Source organism: Balaenoptera borealis (genome assembly GCF_965194805.1).
Source record: "Balaenoptera borealis genome assembly, chromosome: 4".
Lineage (NCBI taxonomy): Eukaryota > Metazoa > Chordata > Mammalia > Artiodactyla > Balaenopteridae > Balaenoptera > Balaenoptera borealis.
Genome location: NC_138861.1, coordinates 107,599,760 through 107,617,627, shown reverse-complemented (window position 1 = coordinate 107,617,627; position 17,868 = coordinate 107,599,760). Strand labels below are relative to the sequence as shown.

General features: G+C 38.3%; 2 protein-coding genes across 6 annotated transcripts in view; both read left to right on the top strand.

The window, feature by feature from the left end:
* Positions 1-17,147, top strand: part of CC2D2A (coiled-coil and C2 domain containing 2A) — a 183,485-nt gene extending 166,338 nt beyond the window's left edge. For 3 of the 5 annotated variants that reach the window (XM_082389467.1, XM_082389469.1, XM_082389470.1), the window contains 7 exons: positions 1,285-1,374; positions 3,354-3,467; positions 6,002-6,136; positions 10,746-10,868; positions 12,124-12,182; positions 13,003-13,180; positions 14,435-17,147. In XM_082389467.1, coding sequence (XP_082245593.1) covers positions 1,285-1,374; positions 3,354-3,467; positions 6,002-6,136; positions 10,746-10,868; positions 12,124-12,182; positions 13,003-13,180; positions 14,435-14,623 — 888 coding nt within the window. In that variant the 3' untranslated portion in view covers positions 14,624-17,147. The remainder of the gene's footprint in view (positions 1-1,284; positions 1,375-3,353; positions 3,468-6,001; positions 6,137-10,745; positions 10,869-12,123; positions 12,183-13,002; positions 13,181-14,434) is intronic. The other 2 variants (XM_082389468.1, XM_082389471.1) reach the window with 2 other exon arrangements.
* The window catches only part of BST1 (bone marrow stromal cell antigen 1), a 249,487-nt gene that overhangs the window by 89,764 nt on the left and 141,855 nt on the right, over positions 1-17,868 (top strand).

The window sequence follows — 17,868 nt, the reverse complement described above, 5'->3', positions numbered from 1 at the left end:
AACAGATAGATTGAGGACTTAAATATAAGAGGCATCTTTATCTTTATGACCTGAGGGAGGAAGTTCCTTAAGCAAGCCAGAAAAAAGCACTACAGTAAGTCCGCTACATACGAACCTTCAAGTTGCAAACTTTCAGAGATGTGAACGTGCATCTGGTTCCAGCAAGGAACCAGAACCTGTGTCATCAGCGTCAGGCGTGAGTGAAATTGCAGCTTGCCTTCTGTCTCCTATTGCTGACGATCCTTCAGCTCTACGATCTCCCACCTCCTCTCCCTCCTCCAGTCAGTAACTCTTCTTGCCTGTTCACTCGGTGCCAGCCCCTGTATGCCAGCTGTTGGACTGTACTACTGTACTTTTCAAAGTACTGTACTATAAGATTTAAAATGTTTAATTTTTGTGTTTGTTTTTTATGTATTATGTGTGAAAAGTATTATAAACCTATTACAGTACAGTACTATACAGCCAATTGTGTTAGTTGGGTCCCTAGGCTAACTTTGTCAGACTTACGAAGAAACTGGACTTACGAGCTTGCTCTCGGAATGTGTTCGTATGTAGGGGACTTACTGTAACTGTAACCAGAAAGAATAAATTTGACCATATTAAAACTGAGAACTTGAGTTAACAAAAAACAGCACAAAGGAAAGGAAAAGACAAACCACAATCAGTAGAGGACATTTACAACATATGTAATAGACAAAGGAATAGTAACTAGAATATATTTTTTAAAAACTACAAATCAATTTAAAAATGTACAAAATATTTGAATACAAGTTCACAGAAGTGGAAACATGAAAGGCCAATAAGCGTATAAAAAGATGTTCAACCTCCTGAGCAATTACAGAAATAATGAGTTACAACCACAACGATGCACCCATCTTGGTTTCTAAATACTACTGCCCTCTAAACGGAACCAGGACTTCTTAGAGAAATGGCTGCTTTCAGGACTAGGCTAGGGAAAATACAAGATGATCTTGGAGAGTCTTGTTATACCAGAAAGTAAGGGGGTGGGGTGGGTGGGGGAAGAAGATGAGAACATTTCAAAGAGACCCAAGAGCCATTTTCTTCATCCGTAAAAGATGGATAATAACAATCTTCCTCAGGATGTTTGGAGAGGATTAAATGAGATAATATTAACACAACACTTAGTAAGCACTTGTGAGCATTCGTTTCATTTTGTTCACATAAATGTTTGTGATATATGAAACTTTCTTCCAAGAAATGAGATAGATGATCCAGCTTTCTATTTTATTAGAAAAATGATTACAGCTAATTTTGTTTAAACAGGAACTGGTGGCTCGATATGTGTCTTTGATTCCTTTCTTGCCTGACACTGTTTCATTTGCTGGTATCTGTGACCTGTGGAGCACATCTGATGTAAGTAGTTCTCCCTCACAGACTTACTAGTTTGAGCTGATTTCACGGAACATTAGTAAATGGCTTGCATAATTTTAAATTGCAACACTCAGTAGTCATTATAAGAATCTACACAGGGCTTCCCTGGTGGCGCAGTGGTTGAGAATCTGCCTGCCAATGCAGGGGACACGGGTTCGAGCCCTGGTCTGGGAAGATCCCACATGCCGCGGAGCAAATAGGCCCGTGAGCCACATTACTGAGCCTGCGCGTCTGGAGCCTGTGCTCCGCAACAAGAGAGGCCGCGATAGTGAGAGGCCCGCGCACTGCGATGAAGAGTGGCCCCCACTTGCCGCAACTAGAGAAAGCCCTCGCACAGAAACGAAGACCCAACACAGCCATAAATAAATAAATAATTTTAAAAAAAAAAAAAAAAAAAAAAAAGAATCTACACGGCCATCTGTTTAGCAGGATGAGCTAAATTCTGAGGTGCTTTTTTCTTCCTGGTTCAATTTGCCCAAAGTTCAGAAATTAAACAAAAATATTAATTATTTGCACACACACACACTCGCACCCACACACACAAAACCACTTCAGATGTCTTAATGCTAATTTATCCTCCCAATGTTACCTTAACAACATCCCAATTTTATTCATAAAATAATCAAAATCACATTCTATATTACATTTGGATATTGCATATTCCTTAATGCGTGGGCTTTGGAAATTGCATATTCCTTAATTTATGGGCTTCTAAAGGCATGTCATTATTCAGTATGTATTTCTTGGTCACCTATCACGTGTCAGACACTGTACTTAGTTCTGGCTATGAGCAAAATAAAATGGCCTCTGACCTCATGGAACTTACAATCAACGTATGCTACATAAACTTCCAAATGAGTCTTCAGTAGTATGAAACAAACATGTATTATCACTGGTATTCACTCTGCTTCTGGATCTCATGTTGTACTGTGTTTGCATAAAATTGAACTGTGGTTATACAACTCCCTTTGAAGGATAGCTCTAAAAGGAAGAAGCTGAAGTACACTTTAAATTTCTTGCTCTCCAATATATTTTGGCAACATAATGTTGACAATTTTAGAGATAAAATTTCCACAACCTCAAGATATCTATAAGAAGATATACGAAGAATAGAATATAGTTCACGTGCTCTAGAGCCAGAATGGCTTTTCCACTTCCTAGGTATTGCCTCGTCTCTCTGTGCCTCCACTTCCTCATCTGTAAAATGGGAAGATGAGAGTATCGCCCTCAGAGGTTCCTTCCAGGATCAAATGAATTGATGCATGCAATGTGCTTAAAACAGTGTGGTGGCCAGGGTGGGAGGACAGGATGTGAACAGGCAGAGCACAGAGGACTTCTAGGGCAGTGAAAATACACTGCATGAAACCGTAATGACAGACTTGTCAAAACCCACAGAACGTACAACACCAGGAGTGAAACCTATGTATAAGCTATGGACTTTGGGTGATCATAGTGCGTCAGGGTAGGTCTGCCAGTTGTAACCCACGTGCCGCCTGGTGGGGGATGTTGATGGTGGAGGAGCCTGTACCTGTGGGGGGGGGGCAAAAAAGTGCGGGGAATCTCTGTGCCTTCCCGCCAGCTTTGCTGTGAACCTAAAACTGCTCTAGAAAATAACGTCTTCACAAAGAAAAAGTGTTTCGTACACAGGGAGCTACCATATGTAAGTTCAAAATAAAACGTGGAACTTTGAAATTTGTCTCCCCCACCTCACCCCATAATTGATTCTAGAAATCATGTCATCGATGTCAGAGAAAATACCATGTCCGACTAAAAGTGTTGCGGTTTTTTTTAATTTTAATGAATTAACAACACAGTACCAACATTTGGAAAAATCTTTTTTAAATAGATCTTATCCTTGAAGGTACTAATTTTAACAATGACTTTCTAAAATCCTATACAGCCAATCTAGAATAAAGCGGTCAGTCAATGCAACATAATTTTTTGTTTTTAATTTTGGTCAGCAATTTCTTGATCTCCTGGCAGGAGACGAAGAAGAGCATGCAGTATTACTGTGTAATTACTTTCTCTCCCTGGGTAAGAAGGCCTGGCTGATGATGGGCAATGCTATTCCTGAGGTAAGACCACGTAGGTTGGCTCTAGCAAAGTGTCCTTGGCTAACAAGGATGGCTGTGTTATGTTCCAAATCATGGACAGGACTTATTTTCATAACAATTCTTTGAGTTGCAAGGGAAGTAGCCCAGAGATTCCACAACAGGAAGAGAGAACCAGCGATAAAACGTGAAGTGGCTTTCAGGGTACTCGGGCCCTGCACAATGCTTCAGGGTGTTTTTGGCAAATCGGAGCCCTTTACCACCCACAGCCCCCACCTAGCTCCGTCCTTTTAGCAAAAGCCCCCTCCCGCCCACGCTACTAAGAATTCTGATTCCCTTAGTGATCTAGTGTTATTCATGCCAAGGATCGAAGGGGATCTGAAGAAGTGCGGCAAGGACAGAGAATCTTTCACGCCTGCTTCATCCACAGGCATCTGCTACTAACCTGGCAGGCAAAGGGCAACAAGGCAGATAACCACAGGAACAAAGAAAAGAATGCTCACAGCTATAGTTTGGTATCACCATTGTTATTTTTATTAGACTGGAGATAGTGACTACTAAAATTTGTTTCCCCAGCCCACTGCAAATATCCCTAAATTTGGGGCACGTTTGGGGGGTAATTTTGGGTACAAATTTAGAAAAGTCATATGGATTGAAGCAGCTTATCCAAAGAGTGCTTCAAAAAGAGGGGCTCTAGGAATCCTTAGGAATTAGACAGCACAGGTTGCTACTAGACAGGTAGTATCATATCTGAATCCTAATTCATGCTCCATCATTATCTTCCAGATAGCCTGGTACAAGGAACAGAATACTGGGCTAGGAAGTCACAAGGCCTGCCTGGGTTCAAGGCTATGCCCACTCCTCATGAGCTGTGTGACTTTAAGCAAGTCACTTCACAGCTCTGAGCCTTATAATGAAAGTGGGAGAGTAAGTTTTGCCCTGCCTTCCCCAGAAGCCTATAGTGAGCATCAAATGAAATCATACATGAGAAATAAATGAATGAATAAATGTTCATTGTAAAAAGAGAATCTAATAATACATAAGTATTCTGAATTAAAAGTTAAAGTCCCTCTTCAGGCTCTAACTCCCAATCCCACCCCCTCCTTGGGTGTACTCACTGTCAAGAGTTTAGTAAGTATCCTCTCAAATTATCTTCTATTCACTTACATAATTATAAATGTATATCAAATATTAATTACTGTATTAGAAATAGAAGTAGTATTCAGATATAATCAGCCTTCTAAATACTTAAAAAGCAATCTTAACTGACTCTAAAAAGAAAATGCAGTGACTACTTATTTCCATCAATAATCATTCTTCAGCCAATCATAAGATATCTTGCCATTTGCAATAACATGGATGGACCTAGAGGGTATTATGCTAAGTGAAGTAAGTCAGAGAAAGGCAAATACTGTACGTGGAACCTAAAAAACAAAACAAATGAACAAACATAATGAAATAGAAACAGTCATAGAGGGCTTCCCTAGTGGTACAGTGGTTAAGAATCCACCTGCCAATGCAGGGGACACGGGTTCAAGCCCTGGTCTGGGAAGATCCCACAAGCCACGGAGCAACTAAGCCCGTGCGCCACTACTGAGCCTGTGCTCTAGAGCCCGCGACCCACAACTACTGAAGCCCGCGCGCCTAGAGCCCGTGCTCCACAACAAGAGAAGCCACCGCAGTGAGAAGCCCCCACTCGCTGCAACTAGAGAAAACCTGTGCATAGCAATGAAGACCCAATGCAGCCAAAAATAAATTAATTAAAGAAAAAAAAAGAAACAGTCATAGATACAGCAAAAAACACAGGTGGTTGCCAGAGGGGAGGAGGGGGGAAACTAACATAGTGTTGTAGGTCAATTATACTTCAAAAACAAACAAATTCATACAAAAGAGATCAGATTTGTGGCTGTCAGAGGCAGGGGATAGGGGGAGGGGGAATTAGATAAGGTAGTCAAAAGGTACAAACCTCCAGTTATAAGATATATAAGTTCTAGGGATGCAATATACAACATAATAAAGATAATTAACACTGCTGTATGTTATAAATGAAAGTCATTAAGAGAGTAATCCTAAGAATTCTCATCACAAGAAAAAAAAATTTTTTTCCTATTTCTTTTAATGTATCTGTATGAGATGATGGGTGTCCACTAAACCTACTGTGGTCATCATTTCATGATGTATGGAAGTCAAATCATTATGCTGTACACCTTAAACTTATACAGTGCTGTACATCAATTATATTTCAGTAAAACTGAAAAAAAAACCCCACAACATACCCCATTTAACTTAAAAAAAAAAAGATATGTTTGTTGAGTAACATGACCACTATTCCTATTTGGTCACTATATCACACTAGTTGCAGATGCAAGAATTTTGCAAAAATAAACTTTGGATTTTATTAATTCAGCATAATCTAGAACTGCAAAATAATTTTCACCATTAGCCATGGGGTTTAGAAATTAGGGGTCCAACTAAAATAATGAACTGTCTATACAAACTACTCTTGACCCTAATAGCATAATTAATCGGAAACTGGTTTAATGGCTGTTTTCCTTCAGGGTCCAACTGCCTATGTGCTAACTCGGGAGCAAAGTCACTATTTAATATGGAATCCCTGCAGTGGACATTTTTATGGACAATTTGATACATTCTGCCCCTTAAAGAGTGTGGGCTGTTTAATAGGTCCCGATAATGTAAGTATTACCATTTCCTCTTAAATGTGGTTGACTATTGCTTTTTTTAATTGACCTACTGATTTTAATAATATTTTGTGTCAAAAAAATTTACATAAACATATATAATACCAATTAAAGAAATGCAGTGTCAAGCACAGTGGCAGAACTGTTCTAAATAAAAACTTTTGGTTGAATTAGTCACCTGATCTTCGAGAAGCAGACTGAGGTTAAAGAAAGAATTTAGGATTTAGATTCAGACGACCTGAGTTTGTATCCTGGCTTGTCCTGTTTTCCCTTCCAAAGTAAGAGTTTACAATGCCGAACTCATAGTGTTTTGAGAACTAAATGAGCCAAATTTACCACCTGAAAAGACTGTCTTTCTTTTCTTTCTTTTCTTTTTCTAAGAGATTCCCAGGTACCATCAGGTGATTCTGCTTGCACCCAGTGTGGGGGGCCATTTAACTATGAAGGGTACTATATAAGGCACTGGTTAAAAACATGAGTTATGGGATCACACTGCCTGAGTTTAAATTCCAACATCATCATTTATTAGTTATGTAAGCTTAGGAAAGTTTCTTAATCTTACACAGCATCAGTTTCTTCATTGGTAAAATGAAGGTATTTGTTAGTAACTACTTTACAGAGTAGTTGTGAGAAGTAAATGAGAAAATCAGTGCAAAGCAGCAAACATATAGTAGCAACCCTGTGTTGGCCACTGTGACGGTTTTTATAATCATTATCTACCTGAGTGTTCTCTGAACTTTATCTGTCAGAAAAATCATTTGAGTATATATCCCCAATATATGTATTTTTATTTATAAATTATATATATATTTACTTATGTATCAATATATTATTTATATTACACACAGAAGAAACTCTTAAAATAAAAAGAAATAATTAGAAGATATAATATTTCTTCTCATATGTCTGTGATGTGCACCCTACCTTGAAGACCACTGGTCTACGGGTTGCTACTATAATTAGAGATAACATATGCCAAGCACTCAGCAAAGTACCTGTCTTTCATAGGTATTCAGCAAATGGTAACTAATATTAATTACAAGTGTGAAATTGTAATTAATACTGTACAATTTGCATGTTATTTTTAATTAAAAGCATTATCATAATCATAAATGATCTGCTAAGCTCCATCCTTTAATACATGTAAAGAACCATCTTAAGGTCATATTAGTAATCAGGCAGAGTCAACAGGCATTGAAAAAGCCTACAGAGAACTCCATTCTTTGTCAAAATTATTAGTTCTCAAAACAATTACTGTATGGTTGACTAATTCACACAAAGCCCAAGTTTTGTGAGGAAGAAAGACCCCCCTTTCCTCCTCTTCTAACAAGACAGGCAGCAGTGGCTCATGATGCCGGCCATCCCACATGGCAGCTGCTCTGAACCTGCTCTAAGCCTTGGCCACCCTCAGGAGAGGACCTCAGGCTCGCTTTGCAGGCCTGGCACTCTGAAACTTCAACTGCTCTACCTCTACCCTGCTCTACCACACCACCTCTTTGGACTGTCAGACTTTTTCCTCCTTCACTCCTTTGCCAAGAAGTAAGTCTCCCCTTTCCACCCATGTTTGTGTTTCCACTCCTGTTTCAACACTTGGCTCCACTAACTGTCCCAACTTGCCTCTATATGTTTTCTCTCTCCTTCTCTATCAATAGGCTCAGAAGTCCAGCAATTCTAAAATATGCTTCTCCCAACCCCGCTACAGCCTAAACTATCATTGCCCCTCCTTCCTTTCCTTCCAAAATTCTTTAAGTACTAATTATTTGCCCTGCTTCCACTTCCTCAGTACACTCAGACTTTAACCGCCTATAATCTAGTCCTCTTCCCTGACCATTCTACAGAAATAACCTCTGAGAAGTACCATTGTCTTGCTAATAGATAAATAAACCCAATGGTTTACTCCCATTCCTCACTCTCCTGTCCTTTTCTATGGCACGTGACACAACTAATCACCTCTTCATGGAAAAAACACTTTCTCATCCTCAGTTTACTGATAAAGGACTGTTGGTTTTCATTTCTCTGCAATAGTTCCCTAGGTTTCTTCCACTGGCTTTTCTTTCCACACCTTAAAAGTAGATTTTCCTGAAAATTCTATATTTAGATTTCTTGCAGAACCACAGATTATTTATTTTAGCTCTATCTAGTTTATCCTGGCAAAAAAAGTCATCATTCTGTCACTAGCCCCAGAATCTTTGGGTCCTGAATTTTCAACTGTTTGCTAGACACCCAGATGCTTTATCAAAATCGCAAACTCAGGCCATCCCTAACTCGTATCATTTCTCCTTTATCTCTAAAAACAGCTCAGCCTCCTGGCCTTCCTACTTCTGTGCATGTCAGTTACCCAGATTCAAACCCCAGGATTGTCCTTGATTTTCCCCCTCCCTTAGTTCCTCCTACTTCAATCCTTTTGATACCAAATCATATAGATTCTACCTCTTCTGTTTCCAGGTCATATCATTACTCTTTCATCCTGCATTATTATAAGTAGCCAACTAAATAATTTGTCTCCAATTCAGTCCATTATTTGGTACACTGATACCTGATTGTTTCTGAATGTTCAGCTTTCATCATTCAATGGCTCAAAAAGTATTGAGGGTACCTCACTGTATACAGATTTAAAAATAAATGTCTCACCTTGGATTTGAAAGCCCTATGTAATCTGACTTCTTTTTTTCCAGTGCTATTTCCCACTACTTTCTGCACATTCCCTACCCTACAGCCAAATTGTAGTTCTTAAAGACCTTGCCTTCTTTAAACTACTTGCCCCTACCCCCTTCTGTCTAATCTCAAAAGAGCAAGGAATATTCCTGTTAAAATAGAAGGAAATTATGTCACTCATCTACATAAAATACTCCAGTGGCTTCTTGGCTCACTCAAGAGTCAAAGCCTCAATCTTTAAAATGGCCCACAAGGCCTTCTATGATCTGACAGCTGCCCTGCCCCCATCATCTTCTGCTGATCTCTTTCTTGCTCTAATTTGCTCACTCCTCTGAAGTCACTTTGTCTTCTCTGCTGTCCCTCAGACACATCAAACACACTTTGCATTTGCTATTTCCTCTGCATAGATGACCCTTCCCCTGACCAGATATCTTCATTAATTTCTCCCTCACTCCTTCATGCTCTTTCCAGTAAATACGTCTCTGCCTACCCTGAAATTTCACCTCTTCCTGCATAGTTTTCTCCATAGCCCTTGTAAGGTTAGCTTTTGCCACAACAAAATACCAAAAACCCATCCCCAAAAGAAATGGCTTCAGACAATTATTCTCATGGATCTGTGAGTCAACTGGGATGGTTCTGCTGACCTAGGCTGGGAGAGCCCTGCTTCATGCATTTTTATTCTGGGACTCAGGGCAATGACAATTGGCAGAGGCACAAGAGGGCAAGCAGGAACACACAGAGCTTCTTAAGCTTGGACACAGAAGTCACACAATGACACTGCTATCCCATTCTACTGACCAAAAGTCAAGAGGCAAGGAAATACATTTCTGCCCTTTTAGTGGGAGTAACTGCCAAGTATCAGGGCAAAGGCTGTGGGTATAGGAAGGGGTGAAGAACTGGGGCCAGTGATGCAATCTACCACATCATGTATCATCTGATATCCCATGTATTTGTTTGTTTGCACTGTCTTCTCATTAGCTACTGCATGCTGGTAGAAACTATGTTTCATTCACAACTTTATCCACAGTGATTAGAACTGAGACTAAATATAAGGTACTTGATTATGTTGAATGGACAAATTCACCACCCATGCACACAGTTACTCAATATGCCTACCATATGCCAACCAGGAGCTGTGCTGGATGCTAATGATACAATGGTGAATAAAGCACATGGCAAATGTCCTCAAGGCAACATCTAACAGTCTAGTGAGATAAACAATTATAAATAATGATAAATACTAACAATAGTAATAAAATAGCTAACAATTATTGAGTACTTCCTATGTACCAGGCATTGTTCTAAGAGGTATAAATGCATCAACTCATTTAATGTTATCATCATCCTTATGAGGTTAAGTACTATCATCCCACTTTTATAGAGGAGGAAACTGAGGCATACGGTAATTAAATAAACTGTCCAAAGTCACACAGTTAGTAAATGTTGGAGCCAGAATTCAAATGCAAGTGGTCTGGTTCCAGAATTAATATGCTGCAGTGCCTCGACAAGACAGGTGCTATCTCAGAGGTTACAGAGCACTGTGGAAGCAAAGAGATGGACACCTACCACAGTTAGGAGGCTGGGAAGAGCAAGGTTAGGAAAGGCTAGCCCGAGAAGAGAGTAGCCTTGTCTGTCTTCTTCCAAAAGACTCTAAGTGTCTCATCACCAGGAACTACCTTATTTCATCAACCTGCAATTAATCGTAAGGTGCACCTCAACTGCAGGTATAAAAAATGTTAAAAAAAAAAAAAAATGGCCGGTGACAACTATATGATGCCACTGATCGTAAAGTGCTTACCAGTTTTAAAAATCAAAATGACAAAAAGTGTGCAAGCTACATGTTCCCTTTCTGTCTCTCTCTGCTGTCTCTCTTTATATAACATACATACACACACGTATACACATACATCTGCTACCATATATGCTAATGTAGTCTTGTCTTTTTTAGATTTGGTTTAATATTCAACAATATGATTCCCCATTAAGGATAAATTTTGATGTCACCAAGCCCAAGCTATGGAAATCTTTCTTTTCAAGAAGCCTTCCATATCCTGGCCTTTCCAGTGTTCAGGTATAATTTTTTTATTAACAATTCAATGTAGATATAGGAAGTGAGGAATGTGATATTGTTATATTGGGTAGCCAGATATATTTTGACCCTTAATTCCACTCCCAGATATTTAGTCTAGAATAATATTTTATTTTCCAAGTTAGTTAAGCCCAATAAGAAAGACCATCACATCATGAACCAGTACACAAATATGTGAAAGAATAAGTTTTGATACAGAGTCCCATGACCCAAAAGAATACCACAAAATGTATTTCATTTAATTTTTTCAATGCTGGTCTCAATTCACTAAAATTTCATCACTGCTATTGAAACATGAAATCAAACTGCAGGGCATGATCCAGGAGGGGCTCATAACATTAATTTAGAGGGTCCTGGACAGTAGTAGATTATAAATAGTAAGCATGAGAATTGTTTACTAAAACTTTAAATGTGATAGCTGTAGATATATAGATAGATACTGTGTGTGTAATATAAAAGGTATTTTTTACTGTGGATCAAATCTTTCCAAAAGAAGTTTTAAGAAAAATCACCCTAGAGAAATTCTCCCATGTATACAAGGTAACATAACAATTTTCATAGGAGCACTGTTTGCAAAAGCCTAAGAACTGGAACAGAAGAGATAAATTATGGTATATAGTAGAATATTTTATAGTAGTTACACAAATGAATTAATATTCATGAATCTTAGTAAGCACACTGAAAATACATATCTGCTATTCTAAATATAATGTTAAGGGAGAAAAAATTGCATGTTTACAGTATAAAATTATTACATAAAGCTCAGAAAACATGCAGTACAATATATTGTTTAGGGATACATACATCTGTAGTTAAATCATAAACACATTTCACTAATTTGCCTATCTCCACTGACTATAATGTAAACACCATGAGAGCAGGGATTTTATTCACGGCTCTATCCCCTTCACTTGTATAAGTGCCTGGCACACAGTAGGTATTCAGTATATGTTGAATGAAAGAGTGCTAAAAAACAAATTCAGATCATGGTTACTTCTGTGACAGAAAAGGGTGATAAAACTGAGAAAGAACCACAAAGCATTATAATTTATTTGTGATGCTTTACTTAAAGTAGGTCTTGGGTACATTTGCATCTGTTACATTATCCTCGATGTCTAACTGAATGTCTGAGAGTTCATAATTTAAAAAAAACCAAAAAATTTAGAAAAGGATGTATAGCTATTGAAATTAAGTGTAACTGATTTCTAAAATTCCTGAACTACTTTTTCTTTTATAGCCAGAAGAGCTAATTTACCAGCGCACCGACAAAGTGGCTGCAGCTGAACTACAAGACAGGTCACTTGATATCCATAAATGCATATGCAGTCTGTCACTAGGAGTGTTAATATCCAACTAAACAATTCTCAGCCTGGATCAATGTGAAATAATTTGGGCAATTAAACTTTAATTCATGTTTATAGATGCAAAGTACAAATATGATCTCTAAATCCCAAGGCTCAAAAGAAGGCTTTAGCATCAGCATGGTGTGAGACATACAGCAGTGAAATCCAGCAATGATTAAGTAGTTCTCCAAAAACTTTACCTCAGATTAGAGTTCAACGTCATGTAATTTATGGGTCTTGTTCAGACAATATAACCCTCAGCTTAAATATGCCTATTTTGTCCAATTAGTGCTTAAGTGAACTTCAGCTATTTTAAAAACCTAACACATGTAGAAAGCTAGTAAGAGCCTATTTGAGCCCCAATAATCCTTATAATGCTGTAAAATAGAACTTATTTCCCCAGTTTCACAGTGTGGAAACTGAGGCTCAGAGAGGTCCACATACTTGTCAAGTGTTAAAGTGGGCTTCTGAGCCCAGCCAGACCTTTCTAGTTTCAAAGCCTGTGTGCCCTTTCTACCATCTCAAGCTGTGTGAAGAGCAGCATGTCAAACTGCACAAGATTAAATGTGACCCTTTTTAAGGTATTATTACTAAAAAATACCAATTTACTCTCAACTGCAAATTTCAAATACAGCCTTATTTTGGATCCTAAGAACAACAAATTCCCAAAAAAAATCTTGTTTCTTCTAATAGTTTCAGAATACTATTTTTTATTTTTGTTTACAAGGGAAAAGTCAAGTCACCAAAAAATGGAGCTTATTTTTTATAAACAGGATTGAAAAAATACTAAAAGAAAAAATCATGGACTGGAGGCCTCGCCATCTGACGCGGTGGAATAGGTACTGTACCACTACTCTGCGTCACTTCTTGCCTCTGTTAGAAAGAAATCATGGAGAAGATGTGGAAGACGACCACAGAGCCGAACTGCTGAAACAGCTAGGAGACTACAGGGTAAGTAGTTCATTTCAAATTGGAAATTGCTCAGTACTATGGGTTTTTGGAATCAAAATGCCTAAATAACTCCCCGAAGTACACAGATGAAGCAGCACAGACTAAAAAATGTGATTAGAAGTTCAAATCTCAAGAATGAACCTACCATTAAAGAGCAAAATGCCTCTATAAAACCAAAACACCACCTTTTTTTGTAGGAGGATCCTATGAAAAATAATATCTTTTATAAAATTGCAAGACTATTAAATAAAATGAAAATATCTGGTTAAATCATGTTAGACTCAACTGAGCATAAAGATGAAACCAACCATTCTTGGTCAGATTTTTTTTTAAAGGATATTATTTTATACTAATTGCTTTTCATTGCTAAGAAATTCTCATTAATAGGCTTTCTCTACTGCCTGTCAGTAGTGCTGTGTGTTCACATCATTTATCTGGATCCTAAAACCTAGAAAGTAGTCTCAAACTAAAACAGTAAGCCTCACTGGCTAAACAGTATGAAATCAAGTTGTACATTTAATTCTACTCACTGACTAAAAATTACCTTTACCTTATAAGGCTCATTTTTCAGCTGGGATGTTTTCAAGTAACAGAAAACTTACTTCAAACAAGTTTGAACATTAACAACTTCTGGGCTTATTTAGGTAAAAGTTCGGGGTGAGTAGCTATCAGGGCTATACCACGTCTGCAAGTCTTCCCACTCTGCCCTCCTCCATGTGATGGCATCACCCACAGGATGGCTTTCTTGTGGTACCAAATGGCTGGAATAGTTCCTGGCAGGACTCACATCTGCACACATATTGCTCTGAGCAGAAGACAGCATCTGCGTGCCACTATCCCTTGCAAGTTTCCTAGATTATACATTCTTTCCTGTAGATCAACACTGAGGCCAAGGGGATAGAAGGTATTAACTTAACCTAGGTCCCTGGAATTGTACGGGTTTCTATGCAAACTCGGGGCTATCAGGAAGAAGGAAGGAAACAGTGGAGAGTGCCTGGGTGACTAACAGGTGTCTTAAACACCAAGTCAGTATGTTAGCAACTAAAACAAAAAAAGACATTTAGCCTCTCTCCATTTTCTGTATTGCTAATATATAGCTGGATAGAAAGACAAAACTAAATAAATGACTTTAAGATCCAAAAGGAAGACTTCCTATTAAGAATATTAAGAACTGCACTTACTTACTTAGGGAAAAAATATAGTGGAAACTTCACATTCACTAATGACTAAAAATTTTGTTTTGCTTTCCTTCAGTTCTCTGGATTTCCCCTTCACATGCCATACTCTGAAGTGAAGCCTTTAATTGAAGCTGTATATAGCACTGGAGTACATAATATTGATGCACCTAATGTTGAATTTGCTTTAGCTGTATATATCCACCCATATCCCAAAAACGTTTTGTCTGTTTGGATCTATGTTGCCTCCCTTATATGCAACAGATAGTTTTTTCATTGTATGTTTTATATCATGTAAAAATGATAATTGAGAATATTTTTTAAGTGCTCTTGATCAAAGGGAAGAAAATACTTACAAATAATGAAATAAAATTATCATTTTCAAAATATGCAAAATAAGTGTTTTTATTTAGTAGACTGCCATGTCTCTGCCACTTTGACCCTAAATTCAACTGTGACAACTCAAGAGTTCCCACTTACCCTATGAGCTTTATTCCTCTATGCTTTTGTACCTGCTCACCTTCTATTTAGAATGTTCTTCTTCTTTGCCAGTAAGACATCCCATGCTCTTAGATTGGAAGAGTACTGTTAAAATGGCCATACTACCCAAAGCAAACTACAGATTTAATGTGATCCCTATCAAATTACCCATGACATTTTTCATAGAAATAGAACAAATAATCCTAAAATTTATATGGAACCACAAAAGATCCAGAATTGCCAAAGCAATCCTGAGGAAATTGAACAAAGCAGGAGGTGTAATCCTCCCAGACTTCAGAAAATACTACAAAGCTACAGTAATCAAAACAGCATGGTATTGGCACAAAAACAAGACACATAGATAGAATAGAGAGCCCAGGAATAAACCCATACACCTATGGTCAACTGATCTTTGACAAAGGAGACAAAAATATACAATGGAGAAAAGACAGTCTCTTCAGCAAGTGGATGCTGGGAAAGCTGGACAGCCACATGTAAATCAACAAATATAGAACCCTCCCTCACACCATACACAAAAATAAACTCAAAATGGCTTAGACTTAAACGTAAGTCGTGATACCACAAAACTCCTGGAAGAGAACAAGGGCAAAACATTCTCTGATATAAATCGCAGCAATTTTTTCTTAGATCAGTCGCCCAAGGCAAAAGAAATAAAATAAACAATAAACAAATGGGGCCTAATCAAACTTATAAGATTCTGCACAGCAAAGGAAACCATAAACAAAACAAAAAGACTACCTATGGACTGCAAGAAAACATCTACAAATGGCGCAACCAACAAGGGCTTAATTTCCAAAATATACAAACAGCTCATACAACTCAATATCAAAAAAACAACACAATCAAAAAATGCGCAGAAGACCTACATAGACATTTCTCCAAAGAAGACATGCAGATGGCCAACAGGCACATGAGATGCTCAATATCACTAATTATTAGAGAAATGCAAATCGAAACTACAATGAGATATCACCTCACATCGGTCAGAATGGCCATCATCAAAAAGTCTACAAATAAATGCTGGAGAGGGTGTGGAGAAAATGGAACCCTCCTGCACTGTTGGTGGGACTGTAAATTGGTGCAGCCACTACGAAAAACAGTCTGGAGGTTCCTTAAAAGACTAAAAATAGTTACCATATGATCCAGCAATCCCACTCAATCCCCTGGGCATATACCCAGAAGAGACTAAAACTCTTAACTCGAAAAGATACATGCACACCAATGTTCACAGCAGCACTATTTACAATAGCCAAGACATGGAAGCAACCTAAGTGTCCACCAACAGAGGAATGGATAAAGAAGATGTGGTGTGTATACATATACAATGGAATAATTACTCAGCCATAAAGGACAATGAAATATTGCCATTTGCAGCAACATAGATTGACCTAGAGATTATCATACTAAGTCAAAGACAAATATTATATATCACCTATATGTGGATTCTTAAAATTAATACAAATGAATTTATTTACAAAACAGAAACAGGCTCACAGACACAGAAACCAAACTTATGGTTACCAAAGGGGAAGGTGGGGGAGGGATAAATTAGGAGTATGGGATTAACAGATATACACTACTATATATAAAACTGATGAAGAACAAAGACCTACTGTATAGCACAAGGAACTATATTCAGTATCTTGTAATAACCTATAATGTACTGTATTGTAATGTACCTGAAACTAACATAATATTGTAAATCAACTATATTTCAATTAAAAAAAGAGAGAGGGGCTTCTCTGGTGGCGCAGTGGTTAAGAATATGCCTTCCAATGCAGGGGACGCAGGGTTCGATCCCTGGTCAGGGCACTAGATCCCACATGCATGCCGCAACTAAGAGTTTGCATGCCACAACTAAAGAGCCCACGAGCTGCAACTAAGGAGCCCACTGGCCACAACTAAGGAGCCCACTGGCTGCAACCAAGGAGCACACGTGCTGCAACTAAAGGAGTTGGTGAGCCAGGACTAAGGAGCCCACGAGCCACAACTAGGGATTTTGCCTGCAACTAAGACCCAGCGCAACCAAAAATAAAATTAAAAAAAAAAAAAGAGAGATAGGTAATTAGGGAGTTAATTAGATCATAAGGATACAGTCCTCAAGATGGGATTTAGTGCCCTTTAAGAAAAGACAGGCAAGAGCTTACTTCCCCTCTATGCCATGCGTGGATACAATGAGAAGATGGCTGTCCACAAGCCAGAAAGAGTTTTCATTAGACAGTAGATGTGCTGAAACCTTGACTCTGGACTTACCAGCCTCTAGAACTGTGAGAAATAAATTTTTGTTAAGCCATCCAGCTTATGGTACTCTGTAACAACAGCCCAAACTGATGAAGCCAAAGTCAGATAATACTAAAAGGAATTAAAGGTATGTACTGACATGGAAAGATGTACACAAAATAGAAATATGTAAAACAGGATTTCTCAGTAGCGGCACTATTGACATTCTGGGCCAAGTAATTATTTGTTGTGAAGGGCTTTTGTTTCAAGCCCAAGCTGATGTTTAACAGCATCCTTGGCACCTACCCACTAGCTGCCAGTTGCATTCTTCCCCTCTGCCAAGTTGTGACAACCAAGAATGTTTCCAGTCATTGCCAAATGTCTTCTATGGGATAAACTGCCTCAAGCTGAGAACGATTGATGTAGCTGGAATACAGTCTCACTTAAAAGCAAAACAAAACAAAAAACATAAAGACAGAAGAACCAAGTTAAGGAAAATTTTTTATCTTTATTCCCTTATGCCTTTCCCTATCAAATTATGATTATGTGTTTACAAGCCTCTGATATTTATACTATGAACCCTTCAAAGGAGAATTCAAGGTCTGACCCATAATAGTCATTACCAATATAGCAATATAGAGACAGGATAGTTGAGTGGTTAAGAGCATGAGCTTTGGAGAAATACTAGTTCTGCCACTTACTAGCTGGGTAATCCATAGGCAAGTTACTTAACTTTCCCCATATATAAGATTGGGATGATCGCATTACCAACTTCACCACATTGTTGTACTG